Source organism: Ranitomeya imitator, chromosome 3, assembly GCF_032444005.1.
Source record: "Ranitomeya imitator isolate aRanImi1 chromosome 3, aRanImi1.pri, whole genome shotgun sequence".
NCBI lineage: Eukaryota > Metazoa > Chordata > Amphibia > Anura > Dendrobatidae > Ranitomeya > Ranitomeya imitator.
In genome coordinates, this window is record NC_091284.1 from 498,398,284 (window position 1) to 498,412,806 (window position 14,523).

Consider the following 14,523-nt stretch of genomic DNA (forward strand, 5'->3'; position numbering starts at 1 on the left):
TCTCTATCAGCGGTCACCGACACCGCTGATTAGAGGAATGAATAGGCGGCTCCACCCCTATGGGAGGTGGAGCCGCTTATTCATTTCTGTAATGAGCGGTCCCACGTGACCGCTGAAGAGGGGAAGAAGCTGCAGCACAGAAGACCGTGGGACGGCAGGGACAGCGCGAGGATCGCTGGGACTAGGTAAGTATGCCTCAGCGCCCTCACCCCCTCACCCGCCGACCCTGCCACCCACCTTGACTCGAGTATAAGCCGAGAGGGGCACTTTCAGCCCAAAATTTTGGGCTGAAAATCTCGGCTTATACTCGAGTATATACGGTAGATAACTATAGGATTAGTAATGGTTAAGTGTCTTATTGATGTCTCTCCATTACTAACCCGTGGGCTTGATGTCACCAGACAATACAAAGGTGATATCATCCTCACAAATATGTACTCCACTTGTCTAATTGATGCGCCTTTTATGGGCAGCTGTGGGTTGCTCTTTTTAGGTTGGAGGTAGGGCGCAATGTCCAAGGGCCTTTACCAGCCTGAGAATACCAGCACCCAGCTGTTTGCTTTAGCTTGGTTGGTTGTCAAAAATGGGAGGGACCACATGGCATTTTGTTTTAAATTATTTACTTAAACAATTTAAAAAAAATCGGAGTGCAGACTCCTCTATTCTTGAAAACCAGCCTTGGTAAAGCTGACAAATGAGGACTGCAGTCCCCAGCTGTGAGTATTGCCTGTCCGGTTATCAAAAATACAGGGAAACCAAGCCAGATTTTTATTTCAATTATTTAGAGCGCTGATACACTTATCAGCCACCGCCTGCTCTAGCTGTTATTAGCAGCAGTAGGCACTGGCTGATGGGAGCAGTAGCCCCATCAGCTGATGCCAGTGACTGGACGTAAACTTTTTACCTCCGATCACAGCTGTGGGCTCACTCTGTCATTTGACAGCGTGGGAACTGAGACTATCTGACCACCGGTAATTATTTAAAGGGACTCTGTCACCTGAATTTGGAGGGAACAATCTTCAGCCATAGGGGCGGGGTTTTCGGGTGTTTGATTCACCCTTTCCTTACCCGCTGGCTGCATGCTGGCTGCAATATTGGATTTAAGTTCATTCTCTGTCCTCCATAGTACACGCCTTCGCAAGGCAAGATTGCCTTGTGCAGGCATGTACTACGGAGGACAGAGAATGAACTTCAATCCAATATTGCAGCCAGCGGGTAAGGAAAGGGTGAATCAAACCCCCGAAAACTCCGCCCCTATGGCTGAAGATTGTTCCCTCCAAATTCAGGTGACAGAGTCCCTTTAACCGCCGTTCAGAAGCAGTGTTTTCTGCGCCGTCATGCAAATGACAGCGTGGCAAACAATGGATGTTCAGACCCCCATTCAAGTGAAGGAGTCTGGGTACTGTTTTAGTACGTAAACTTTTTTCTTTTTCATTTTTAAACTGTTCGGCAGAACCCGCCGGACCCGAACATCCAGGGGTACGCCCATCTTGATTAACAACACCCTCTATCGAGGTGTGCAGAATTCTTAGGCAGCTTGTTTTCCTCAGGTAAAATGAGCCAGAAAAAGATTTCCCTGACTCTGAAAAGTGAAAAATTGTTAATAAACTTACACAGGACGCAGCGCTCTTGAAATTGCCAAGATATTGGGGTGTGATCACAGAACCATCAAAAGTTTTGTTCTAAATAGTCAATTAGGTTGCAAAAACTTGTTGAAAAAAAAAAAAGATGCACAATAACTGCCAAAGATTTGAGAAAAATGTGAGACTAAAGAGAAGAAAGTAGCGTGTAAAGGTAAGGATCACCACAAACAATATAACAAATAATAATTTTATTAAGACAATTAAAGTTGCACAAGCCACAAACAAGTTAAAAACAATAAAAAAAAAAACACTAGGTTAACAAATGTACAACAGTGTGGAGGGCCTTGTAAGTGCTCCACACAATCTCTATAGGTTTGAGAAAAATCATACGTGAAGTGACCAGAAACCCATTATTCTCCAGTGCTGTGATATTCCAGAGCTGCAGCCTCCCTGGAGCCAAGAAGTACAAGGTTCTTCAGTGCTCAGAGATTTCCTCACAGACTACACCGAGCTACTGTCTGTACAATGGCTGCTGGTGGATGGACATGTGACCAGAGCTGTTCAGCAGTCTCTTTAATTGAATACCTCACATGTGAAAATGGTTTTTCTACTGATGAAGAGGTCTGGTCCCATGCTCCTCTACCAGCAGCCATTTTATGGACAGATCTGAGCATTCTGTGAGGAAAGCTGTGGTAACAACAGCAGGAGGAGAACCGGATATACCTGTATATTAATAAGAACCACAGAATCATGTCCTCAACACATCTGTTATAATAACGAAAATATGGCCACCCCAGTTACCTCATTCTGCAGAGAAAATCAGCAGCTATAGAAGGCAAACTATGCAAAATTTTTAATGAAACCCAATTGCAAAAAAATATTTTTAAATGTGCATTTAAGTAAGAAAAGAAATTTTCCCCAATTATGGACAACCCCTTTAAGGTTAGTTTCACAAATCAAACATTCACGACCAAAGATATCTAGACCTGGATCCAATCTCAACAGCCTCATATATAGCCAAAATTTTGGAAATCAGCATTTTGAGAGGTTTAAAGACAGCCATATTGTTTCTTAAACTGCAAACAGGAACAGCTAATATACAAGCAAATATATTTTTCATATATCTTGACAGCTGAGAGAACTACAAGGAATGTAGTTGGAAGGTATCAGTGAAGGGAAACATCTTGTGTCAGAGTACATACTCCTCACTGTCCTGATGAGCAGCATAGGCCCAACACTCTTACAGATTATTCACAAACCACAGAACAAAAGCCATTAGTGTTTCCGTCTATAAAAAAATCAGTTATTACATGAGAGAAATAGAATAATCAAAAGCCCAGTGATTACTATCTGCCATAATTGCACTCTCTCTTCTGCTTCCAGTAATCAGAAGCCAAGCAGCTACTGATAGCAGATCTCTGGCTGTAAGAATGCATGATATGGAGCAAAACACGTCAAGCCTCATCAATGCTTTTTATTTTTTGGGGGGGGTTGAGAGGGAGTCTGCAAAAAAGGATTTGTTCACATGAGCAAACAACTATGAATATTTCTTAGGCCCTCAGCCATTCGTTGCACAGTGCCTTTCATTAAGGTCCTCGACTAAGATATTAACTTCCCAGGAGTCCAGTAAAGTTGGGCACTATGGAACTGTACAGCACGTGCTGGAAACCTTACTACCGTATTTATATGGATGTTCTATTGCACTATTCACTTGAGGACTGTTTTAAATTTTCTAAGTGCCATTTTTACTATTCTTCTGGTAACTGCATATCAGCATTTAACCATGTGTAGAAAGGCACTTTTTTTCGTTGCAGCTCCAACCACATGGCACCATCTTGTGCATTTGTTTCTGACTGGCTGAATGTCAGACGCTTAGTCACAAGCTCTTAATGCAAGTTTTTGAGAGCCAGAACAAGGCTCTCATAGACTTGTATTGAGTTGTGAACTCTGGACTCGCTCCATGAAACACTAGGGCGATCTAAGACTCATAGGCATAGTTGCTTAATCCAGAATGCATGCTATAGAGCATAATAATTGCAATTTATGGTCCACCTTTGATCGGCCATATTGTCAAAAACTGTTAAAGGTAGAATCATTGCAGCTTCTACTTTACATTGAATTTCTGTGTCTTTAAGCCATTTAGATTTCTGTGGGCCTACTCTGTCTTGATGACGTTTGGATTATTGTGGGCTTACCATGCTTTGAAGCCATTTGAATTTTTGTAGACCAACCGTTTCTTGAAGCCATTAGGATTTCCGTGGGCCTACCATGTTTTGAAGCCATGTGTTATTATGTGGGCCTACTGTGTCATGAAGCCATATACATTTCTGTGGGTTTATCATGTCTTGACAACATTGGGATTTCTGTGGGTTTACAGTGTCTTGAACGTTAAAATACAGCTATAATTTAGTTGTGTGAAACCAGCCAAGGATACCAAATTTCAGCACTTTAGATGCTGCCAACTTATATATGCGGTTTAAACCCATTGTAAATTAAATTAACACTTACTCATACTCATTTTAGAGACAAAGTTCCCAAAAATTTTAAACTCGATCGTCTAATCGTAAACAGATGCAACAAACAAATTATTTTTCTTGTATAATCAGTTTTCTATCAATACTGCATCTCTACTGTGGAGCAATGTCTTATGTCCCGAGTTTTACACCCAGGCTGCTGATTTGCAATTTCGAATTGAATAACGCGGTTATAGATACAGGAGCATCAAGCGTGGCTTTGACAGGGCTAGGAAGACGCCGCGTAGTGACCTACTAAATGCAACAACAAAAAATCGTAATAAAAGAGGTAATGATGACACCAACAGATTAATTAGTACTTATAATGACAAGTGGCAAAATATCAGGGATATCCTGAATAAACATTGAATAAATATTGGTCTATATTGAAGACGGAGACCGCCCTGGGGGTCACTTTGGGTGACTTCCTGCTATGACCTCCAGAAGAGCACCCAATATCAGTAACCTAGTGGTTAGGAGTCACTACATTCCACCGATTAAGAACATATTTGGTACCTGGGACCCTCTCTTGGGTTGTTTCCAATGTGGCCACTGCCTGGCCTGCGCAAATGTCCAGCTCCGTTTTTGAGTCATCAGATGGCCTTAAACAATTTAAAATTAGACAGCACATTACTTGTGGCACGAGTAATGTTATTTACTATGCCACGTGTGCCTGCCCTCGGATCTATATAGGCCTTACTTCCAAGGAGCTTAGAGTCAGAGTGCGTGAACATGTTCGGCACATTTGCCCGACCAGGACGGTGGTCGATCCCTCCGTTTTGAGGACTATCCCCTGCCACTTTAAGACACATCATAATTGTGATGTGGGGTCTCTTCGAGTCAGGGGAATTGAGCATCTACACATGGGGGTTAGGGGAGGAAATAATAAGAAACTGGTAGCACAACGGGAGGCAAATTGGATAGTGCGATTTAATCCCTTTGGTACCATGGTATCTAATGAAGCACTAAGTTTCGTCTCATTCCTATAATTTATACTAGCAGTCTCTTCTCTTTTTTTTTTGAGATTGGTTGCTTGCCCTAACCTTTACCATCTTCTTGTACCCCCTTGATCATATTTGGATCCAGATATTTGGAAATAAATAACACGGCACTCTGGAATAATACTGCTGGTGGTGCTCAAGTCGGGTATCCAACCCATACAATAAAGAAAAAAATTACTTAGCACGCACTATTTTAAAAAAAAAAAAATTGATTTCTTTATTGTACATCCAGACCAAATAAATGAAATTAAACATTTTCGGTCCGTCATAGGACCTTCATCAGAATATTCTTATTGGAGAAAACTAATGTAGAGTACACAAAAAATAGAAAAGCAATATGTCATGGAATACAAAATACAAGGTAATAATTTAGTATGATTCAACTAGTCAAACTATTTGGCGTGATAGGAGGTGACAGATGATATTCTATCCAAGGGTGCTTGAAGTGAATGAGAAGTCCGGTGGTGACTCCACCTGTGCGGTACTAGCTGTTAAGGGAGGATAAGAGCAATGTCCAGCATTATGTACGTGCCAGTCTTGTGCTGTAGGAACATACAGCCGCCTTTATTGCCATAATTTCATATGACACACAGGTATCCACCTCTCATAATTATTTTTACAGCTTTCTTAAGGTCACCAGTTACAGCTTAACTACCATTAACCCTTTCTTAACTAAGATTATTTTAGGAAGGTTATTGTTCCTACAGCACAAGACTGGTAATTTCTCTTATAGCACAAACCTGTTAACTGTGGATTCGCTTTCTTCAACGGGATATTATAACAAAGCATTTCTTTTCCAGTTACTTCCATGCTTACACACCTAATTCACGTTACTTTTACTGAAACAGTCTTTATTACCCCTGGTTGGGGAGAAAATACTATATCCTTTTCCAATATCTGGGGGTTCCACAGTTTCCAGATTATAGTCTTTATATGCACGTACATAATGTTGGACATTGCTCTTATCCTCCCTTAACAGCTAGTACCAGCACAGGTGGAGTCACCACCGGACTTCTCATTCACTTCAAGCACCCTTGGAGAGAATATCTTCTGTCACCTCCTATCACGCCAAATCATTTGACTAGTTGAATCATACTAAAATATTACCTTGTATTTTGTATTCCATGACATATTGTTGATCTTGTCTTGTTTTGCTTTTCTATTTTTTGTACACTCTAGTTTTCTCCAGTAAGAATATTCTGATGAAGGTCCTATGATGGAGCGAAAACGTTTACTTTCATTTATTTGGTCTCGATGTACAATAAAGAAGGAATCCATTTTTTTTTCTCAAAATGGTGAGTGCCAAGTAATTTTTTTGCTTCGATCTAGATAATTTGTTTTGCTTTTTATGGTATTTATTTTAATCATAATCTTTTTGTTCACTATTTTTCACAGTTTTAAACTATTCTTTGGCAAGGACCAGATGGTATCCATATTTATCCGTATATATCTTCGGTCATACCGCATGTCATCTACTGTATATTTTACCCTGAACCCAACTTTTGGTAAGGATTGGAATATTTGAGCACATGAACCTTCCTCTTCACTGCATGTCGTTTCTATATAATCCATTATGAAATGCAAGCTGTTTCTGGATTGTCACTGATATTTATTTTTTGATAATTGGACATTACGTGATATGCTTTGAACATGTGGACATATGTTTGGTTGAAATCAGTACCTGTTATAGAGGCTCATACGGCAGTGCCCACGCTGTTGGCTGAGTGGCTCCTCCCCCGTTGCGGCATCTCTACAGCCCTCCGTGCATGGGCGGTGAACTTAATGTTTCCGCGCATGTGCGGTCGCGCTTGACGCCAGAGGCTGGTGGAGGACCTGCGGGTGTCAGTGTGCACGCGCCATTAACGCCGATATGACTGGCCGGTTCACATCATGTGATCGGCTATATCGTTGAACACCAATGAGATATAAAGATCCTTGCCGGGATTATGAGTTATCTCCTTGAGAAAGCTATAAACTAAGAAGCAAAAGGTACGTTGGGGGCTCTGCTGGATCTATTCTGGTGCCATCTACCCTATCCATTACTTGCTGGTAAGCGCTGCTTCATATATATTTATCTGAAGACCATCTGGTCATACTATGTCTGCACTTTGGTGATAAAACGCTTTCCATTCTACTTGCTCTTCATGATGGGGTACTTGGCACCGGTGATCTTATACATCATCCTTTTTCACTATCATGATTTGTGCTTTGTACTTAGTTTTACTATGACACAGTAATAATAAAATACTTTTTTAACCTATGTACTCCTATTTACTCAATTTTTTTCATAATCTTATGGAGTTGGTTTATTCTTTTTCTTTTGAGGTTTTGCTTGGCACAATTTTGTGCATGGTTTTGTGACTATGTGGTTATCTGGTACTTGTGTTATTAACTGATTTTACTTGTAGCATCAGTTTTCTATCAATACTGCATCTCTACTGTGGAGCAACGTCTTATGTCCCGAGCCTATAGGTAGACATGTTTCATGGTCATATGAGGAACCATTGGAGTACATCACATATGACTGCATATGTGGTTAAGCACACTCATATTAAGATATAAAATAAGCATGCATTATTGTCTTTACTTACATGAGAAATCAATGTTCTGCGAAGGCCAGGGACAATATTAGCGATGACTTGGTATGCATATTTTTTTCACACTCTAAATACATCTCTTGCTGCCATAGAAATAATGATCTCCGCTATGGATTATAGGCATTACCACAGGGAAATGCTGCAGTAAGGACATAATCATTTGCTTAAGGATTATTATGTGCGATTTAAACTTTTGCATTCCTTGTATTTTTTTTAAAATTTTTACTTCCTTATAGAAATTTAATTTGCAGACAACTGATTGCTTGCACTATATACTGAAATACTTCAATATTGCAGCACTCAGTGAAATTGCAGTTTTCCTACGAAGCCCAGATTGTGGCTGAACTGCACAGGAGAACTATGATGGAAGTTACTTGGGCCTTCTCACACTGGTAATGGTATCCTTTATATGCCATTGTCAATGATGGACAGTGTCAACTAAATGGTTTAATTACAGTTACTGGAGCAAGCTCTGGTAGCTCTAATTACAGGAAGATGCCAGCTATTTAACACAGCCGGCATATGCTTGGTAAGCTCAGCTCCTGAGCCCACTTCATACAGTCCTTAGTGACCTATCATAAAATTGAAATAATAAATTAATCTAAGTTGATACATGCAACTTATATATTGGTAATGAACCCATTAAATACGGTAGTATACATTTCCTGCAAACTAGCTCTATCCTCTGTTCACATTTGCATACAATTCCCTACTTCCTGTCTAAGTAACAGACACTACGACAGCCAGAATTTGAGTGCTACTAAAGGCCCCTTCACATTAAGCGACGCTGCAGCGATACCGACAACGATCCGGATCGCTGCAGCGTCGCTGTTTGGTCGCTGGAGAGCTGTCACACAGACCGCTCTCCAGCGACCAACGATGCCGGTAACCAGGGTAAACATCGGGTAACTAAGCGCAGGGCCGCGCTTAGTAACCTGATGTTTACCCTGGTTACCATCCTAAAAGTAAAAAAAAACAAACACTAGATACTTACCTACAGCCGTGTGTCCTCCAGCGCTGCGCTCTGCTTCTCTGCACTCCTCCTGTACTGGCTGTGAGCCGGAAAGCAGAGTGGTGATGTCACCGCTCTGCTTTCCGGCTCACAGACAGTACAGGAGGAGAGCAGAGCACAGCGCCGGAGGACAGACAGCGGTAGGTAAGTATCTAGTGTTTGTTTTTTTTTTACTTTTAGCATGGTAACCAGGGTAAACATCGGGTTACTAAGCGCGGCCCTGCGCTTAGTTACCCGATGTTTACCCTGGTTACCAGTGAAGACATCGCTGGATCGGTGTCACACACGCCGATCCAGCGATGTCTCCAGGGAGTCCAGCGACGAAATAAAGTTCTGAACTTTCCTCAGCGACCAACGATCTCCCAGCAGGGGCCTGATCGTTGGTCGCTGTCACACAGAACGATTTCATTAACGATATCGTTGCTACGTCACAAATAGCAACGATATCGTTAACAATATCGTTATGTGTGAAGGTACCTTAAAGGTACCTTCACACTGAGCGACTTTAGAACGATAACGATAGCGATCCGTGACGTTGCAGCGTCCTGGATAGCGATATCGTTGTGTTTGACACACAGCAGCGATCAGGATCCTGCTGTGAGATCGTTAGTCGGAGCTAGAAGGCCAGCACCTTATTTCGTCGCTGGATCACCCGCTGACATCGCTGAATCGGCGTGTGTGACGCCGATTCAGCGATGTCTTCACTTGTAACCAGGGTAAACATCGGGTTACTAAGCGCAGGGCCGTGCTTAATAACCCGATATTTACCCTGGTTACCACTGTAAATGTAAAAAAAAACAAAAAAAACCACTACATACCTACATTCCGGTGTCTGTCGCATGTCGGGGTCAGCTTCCCTGCACTGTGTCAGCGCCAACCGGCCGGCCGTAAAGCAGAGCACAGCGGTGACGTCACCGCTCTGCTTTACGGCCGGCGCTTACACAGTGCAGGGAAGCTGAAGGCGGGGGACGCGACAGACACCGGAATGTAAGTATGTAGTGTTTTTTTTTTTACATTTACAATGGTAACCAGGGTAAACATCGGGTTACTAAGCGCGGCCCTGCGCTTAGTAACCCGATGTTTACCCTGGTTACCAGGGGACTTCGGCATCGTTGGTCGCTGGAGAGCTGTCTGTGTGACAGCTCTCCAGCGACCACACAACGACGAAACAGCGATGCTGCAGCGATCGACATCGTTGTCTATATCGCTGCAGCGTCGCTTAATTTGACGGTACCTTAAGTGTAGTGTCAGCAGATAGGTCTATAATGGATATAGTTAGGCCAAGAAACTAAAAGACCATTTTCACTTAAACATTTGTAATATAAAGGGGCTGTCTGTAGCTGCATCTCATGCAAGTGCCGAGTGATACACAAGATTCAAGCCTAAGGAGGGCCAGCGGCACTTCTGGGCTAGTGCTTTACGCTAGAAGGCCCTCTAGCTGCACATGTGACTCAGATGTGACTGCAAAGGGGAACTCTGCTTTTCACACTGGCTTGTCCACTTACCTCTTGCAATAGATTAACAGTGAGCTAAGGGCACCCAACAGCCAGTTCACATATCCACACCAAAGAAAACAATATGTCACTAAAGCTGGAGTCACACATAACGATATAGTTAACGATATCGTTGCAACGTCACGCTTTTGGTGACGTAGCAACGATCTCGTTATGTGTGACAGCGACCAGCGATCAGGCCCCTGCTGGGAGATCGTTGGTCGTTGGGGAATGTTCAGGACCATTTTTTGGTCGCTGATCACCTGCTGTCATCGCTGGATCGGTGTGTGTGACGCCGATCCAGCGATGTGTTCACTTGTAACCAGGGTAAATATCGGGTTACTAAGCGCAGGGCCGCGCTTAGTAACCCGATATTTACCCTGGTTACCATTGTAAAAGTTAAAAAAAAACAAAAAACCAGTACATACTCACATTCTTATGTCTGTCACGTCACCCGGCGTCCACAGGGTTAAAACTGCTTTCGGCAGGAGTGCTGCTAATGCACGCGCTCTGGCCGAGAGCTTCCCTGCACTGACTGTCAGCGCCGGCCGTAAAGCAGAGCACAGCGGTGACGTCACCGCTGTTACTGCCGGCGCTGACACAGTCAGTGCAGGGAAGCTCTCGGCAGCAGCGCGTGCATTAGCAGCGCTCTAGCCGAAAGCAGTTTTAACCCTGTGGACGCCGGCGGGGGACGTGGCAGACATCAGAATGTGAGTATGTAGTGTTTTGGTTTTTTTTACTTTTACAATGGTAACCAGGGTAAATATCGGGTTACTAAGCGCGGCCCTGCACTTAGTAACCCGATGTTCACCCTGGTTACCCGGGTGCTGCAGGGGGACTTCGGCATCGTTGAAGACAGTTTCAACAATGCCGAAGTCGTTCCCCTGATGGTTGGTCGCTGGAGAGAGCTGTCTGTGTGACAGCTCCCCAGCGACCACACAACGACTTACCAACGATCACGGCCAGGTCGTATCGCTGGTCGTGATCGTTGGTAAGTCGTTTAGTGTGACTAAAGCTTAACACTTAGCTACTAGTGTTAAATCAAAAGAACTATAGAGTTGAGTAAAAAGATTCTTAATGGTCTCGTCCAGCATCCAGTATGGTCTTCTGTGGCAGCCATACCAGGGTACTCTACACTTCTGCATCCAGCATCCTCGGTGCTGCTTGGGTAATGACATTGGGAGACAAGAGGTGCAAAGGGGAAAGAGGTACAGGATGCTGGACTCAGAAGTGAAGACAGTTGAGGTTATGCGCTCTATGAAGTCCATATGCTGTAATAGTATGTTTGGAAAAGGTTTGTCCTGACTTGTATGACACTAAGGCAACATAATTAGTTAACATGAGAGATACTGCAACCTTTAATTAAAAGTAGTTATTTTTTTACCCCAACTTGTATGCTTTGCTTTAATCCACTGGAAACATTAGCATATACAATCATGAAAACCTAGGACTGGAAGTGATAAATGCTTCATGAACCTTTTTGCTAGTAAGAACAAGCATTTTTCTGTAGCTAAAAGTCTTACCCATGGTTTCAGATGTTTGGCTGCCAACTACACGAAGCAACATGGGCTGGTTGCTCTCTGATCTCTGCAGCGAGGGAGTAGGAGAGGAAAATGTTGTACCATTGACCTTTGCCTCAGCTTGCGGCTAAAACACAAGAAAAAAACAGAAATAAAGGTTTCTGCTTGCAGGAATTTGCAGTCACATAATCAATGATTTTCAGACTAAACAATGAGTGTCAAATACAACACATGTCAAGACTGCATCCCTTTAGTGAGTATATGCTGCTTGGAAGACGAAAAGCATGGAGGGAGATAAGTGATTAACTATAATTCCCCGCCCGCTACCACTGGAGCATCCCATTGTCGGCTGCTCTTTAGTGCTGCACTAGTTGTTCCTCGGAAAGACCAGACATCATTGATTTCATACAAATCAGGCCCAATTATAGTCAGGCTAATGGGAATTTCTAATCCGGTAGAATCCTGTTATTATATGTCCACAAAAATGCTGATGACAAACTTTATTTCCCTCAAGTACACGTATTTACCTGACCTCTGTGTCAATGTTTAAACTAAACATTGGCATCCCTGTTCAGGTTATTTTCGGTTGTCACATGATCACACAAGTAAAAAGTAGTGACCCATAGCACAACATTTCCTTTTCTGGAAATTAAAAAACAAATTTAGTGGTAAAATGTAAGAATAAGCTTCAGATCATTGTATAAAGCATTTGCAGAAAAGTGTCTTAAGTCCCAAGTAAAGACTAAATTTGTGTCAATTACATAAAAATATTCAAGAACCAGCTAACTAAAAAACAATGCATAAAAACCTGTATAGAAATTATTTAAAAAGTTGCTTTAGAGACAAGTTGCTGTTAGAGTTGATTGATGATAAAGTTTTTTTCTCCCTTATTTTTATATGCTTATATAATTCTGAGGATTTTGGTGTGTTCACTTAAGTCCCTCGCATTATTCAGTTTCCATTACAAGTTCTAGGCACATGCCTATGCACATGAGAAGCAGGCTGATAAAAAATTGATAGTTTTTCATATCAACATAAAAGATCACAACCAATGGACGAATAGTGATTTGTTCAACCAAAGTATATTTAAAAAGGGCAGTGACTGTGTACGATCGTTCGAGTCAATATCTCACCAAGTAAAAAGCCCTAAACTTTATAAATGTCTTGTATTAATCTGGAATTATAGCCGAAGGGTTCATTTACACCACCAGATTTTGCCTTATCAAACATCCGCTAATCGGTAAATATATATTTATTTTATCAAAACTTTTTATTGAGGTATAAACATAGCAATATATAAAGTACTGGATCAAATGAATACATTGATATTTGCAAACAATATAAAAGAAAATGCATAATAGCATAAAACATATGAAAAGAGCATTCACTTCAGATCTTGGATATAAGTCACAACAACCGCCTACCCCAACCTACTTATTCCCACCACAACCACCCACCCTTGTTTAGAATGCAGACCAATATAACTACATACAGATAAAGTCAATTTTTTCAGTGTTCAAGAGCAAAGAAGGTTTTTCTCAGGCGGTATAAGGTTATGTGCACACGTTGCGAATTTTGATGCGGATCCTCAGTGTTTTTGGACGCGCGGAATTGCAACAAATCCACAGTGTAGAGCACTACCAATAATATTCTATGTGAAATGAAGAATTGTTGTGCACATGCTGTAGAAAAATCTGCGCAGATTTGGAGCGTTTTATTTTCTGCAGCATGTCAATTCTTTTTGCAGATCTGCAGCGTTTCTGCACCCACGGACTTCCATCGAGACAGGCACATCCGCAGCAAAACAGCAGGTGTAAAAAATATCTGTGTATTTGCTGCTGATGTGTTAGCGAGAAACGCTGTAGATCGGGAGGGGGGGGGGGGGGAGAGTGTGTGGGGGGAGACTATGTGCATGTCTGTGTGTGGGGGTCTGCTTGTATGTGTGTGTGCGGGTCTGTGTCCCTGTGTGTGCGGGTCTGTGTAGGCATCCATTGTCTGATGGGACTACTGCTCCCATCCGGCTATAAATGCGCACAGTGACAGCACTGTCGATGATGGGAAAAAGTATTACTATCAGACAATGCATGTGTTCAGTGTTAAAAAAAACAAACAAACAAAAAACATACAAAACATACAGCAGACATACAAGACATACAACATATAACATACTCACCAATCACCTAGTCCCCGAAGCCCTCGATCTCCTGTAAGAAAAATAACATAATAAACCAAACTATACTTAGCTTTCTGCCGTAGTCCAGTTAATAATGAGTGTCCCACGACAATCTCCCATGTAGAACAGTGACATTGGGCGATATCACTGCTCTACAGGGCCTCCGCGATGAACTGACAGGCGGAGGTAATCCCTCAGCTGCTGTCAGGAGAGAGGTCACCTGAGTTCATTCGCTCACCGGTAGTGCTGTGTGAGAAAATTCCCACGTAGAATTGCCGTAAAGTGAGCCTGAACTCAGGTAATCTCTTCAGTGATGCACTGCAGGAGCCATTATCTCCTGTCAACGCATCGTGGGAGGCCTATAGAGCAGTCACATCTCCTGATGTCACTGTTCTATAGGGGAGATCGTCGTGGGACACTCATTATTAATTTGGCCTGTGTCAGAACAGGGAGTATACTGTTGGTTTATTATTTTTTATTTTTTGCAGGCGATCGATGGCTTCGGGGAATTAGACTTGGTTGTAAGTATGGTGAAATTAAGATTATTAAAATACTTTTTTCTGGCTGTGTCTTTATTAAAAGGGAACCTGTCACCCCCAAAATCAAATATGAGCTAAGCCCACCGCCATCA

The 14,523-nt window shown here is 42.3% G+C and overlaps 1 protein-coding gene across 3 annotated transcripts in view; it reads right to left on the bottom strand.

Moving 5' to 3' along the window:
* DMD (dystrophin) overlaps positions 1–14,523 on the bottom strand; it is a 4,179,683-nt gene that overhangs the window by 27,715 nt on the left and 4,137,445 nt on the right. For all 3 annotated transcript variants that reach the window (XM_069757655.1, XM_069757653.1, XM_069757654.1), the window contains one exon: positions 11,723–11,846. In XM_069757655.1, coding sequence (XP_069613756.1) covers positions 11,723–11,846 — 124 coding nt within the window. The remainder of the gene's footprint in view (positions 1–11,722; positions 11,847–14,523) is intronic.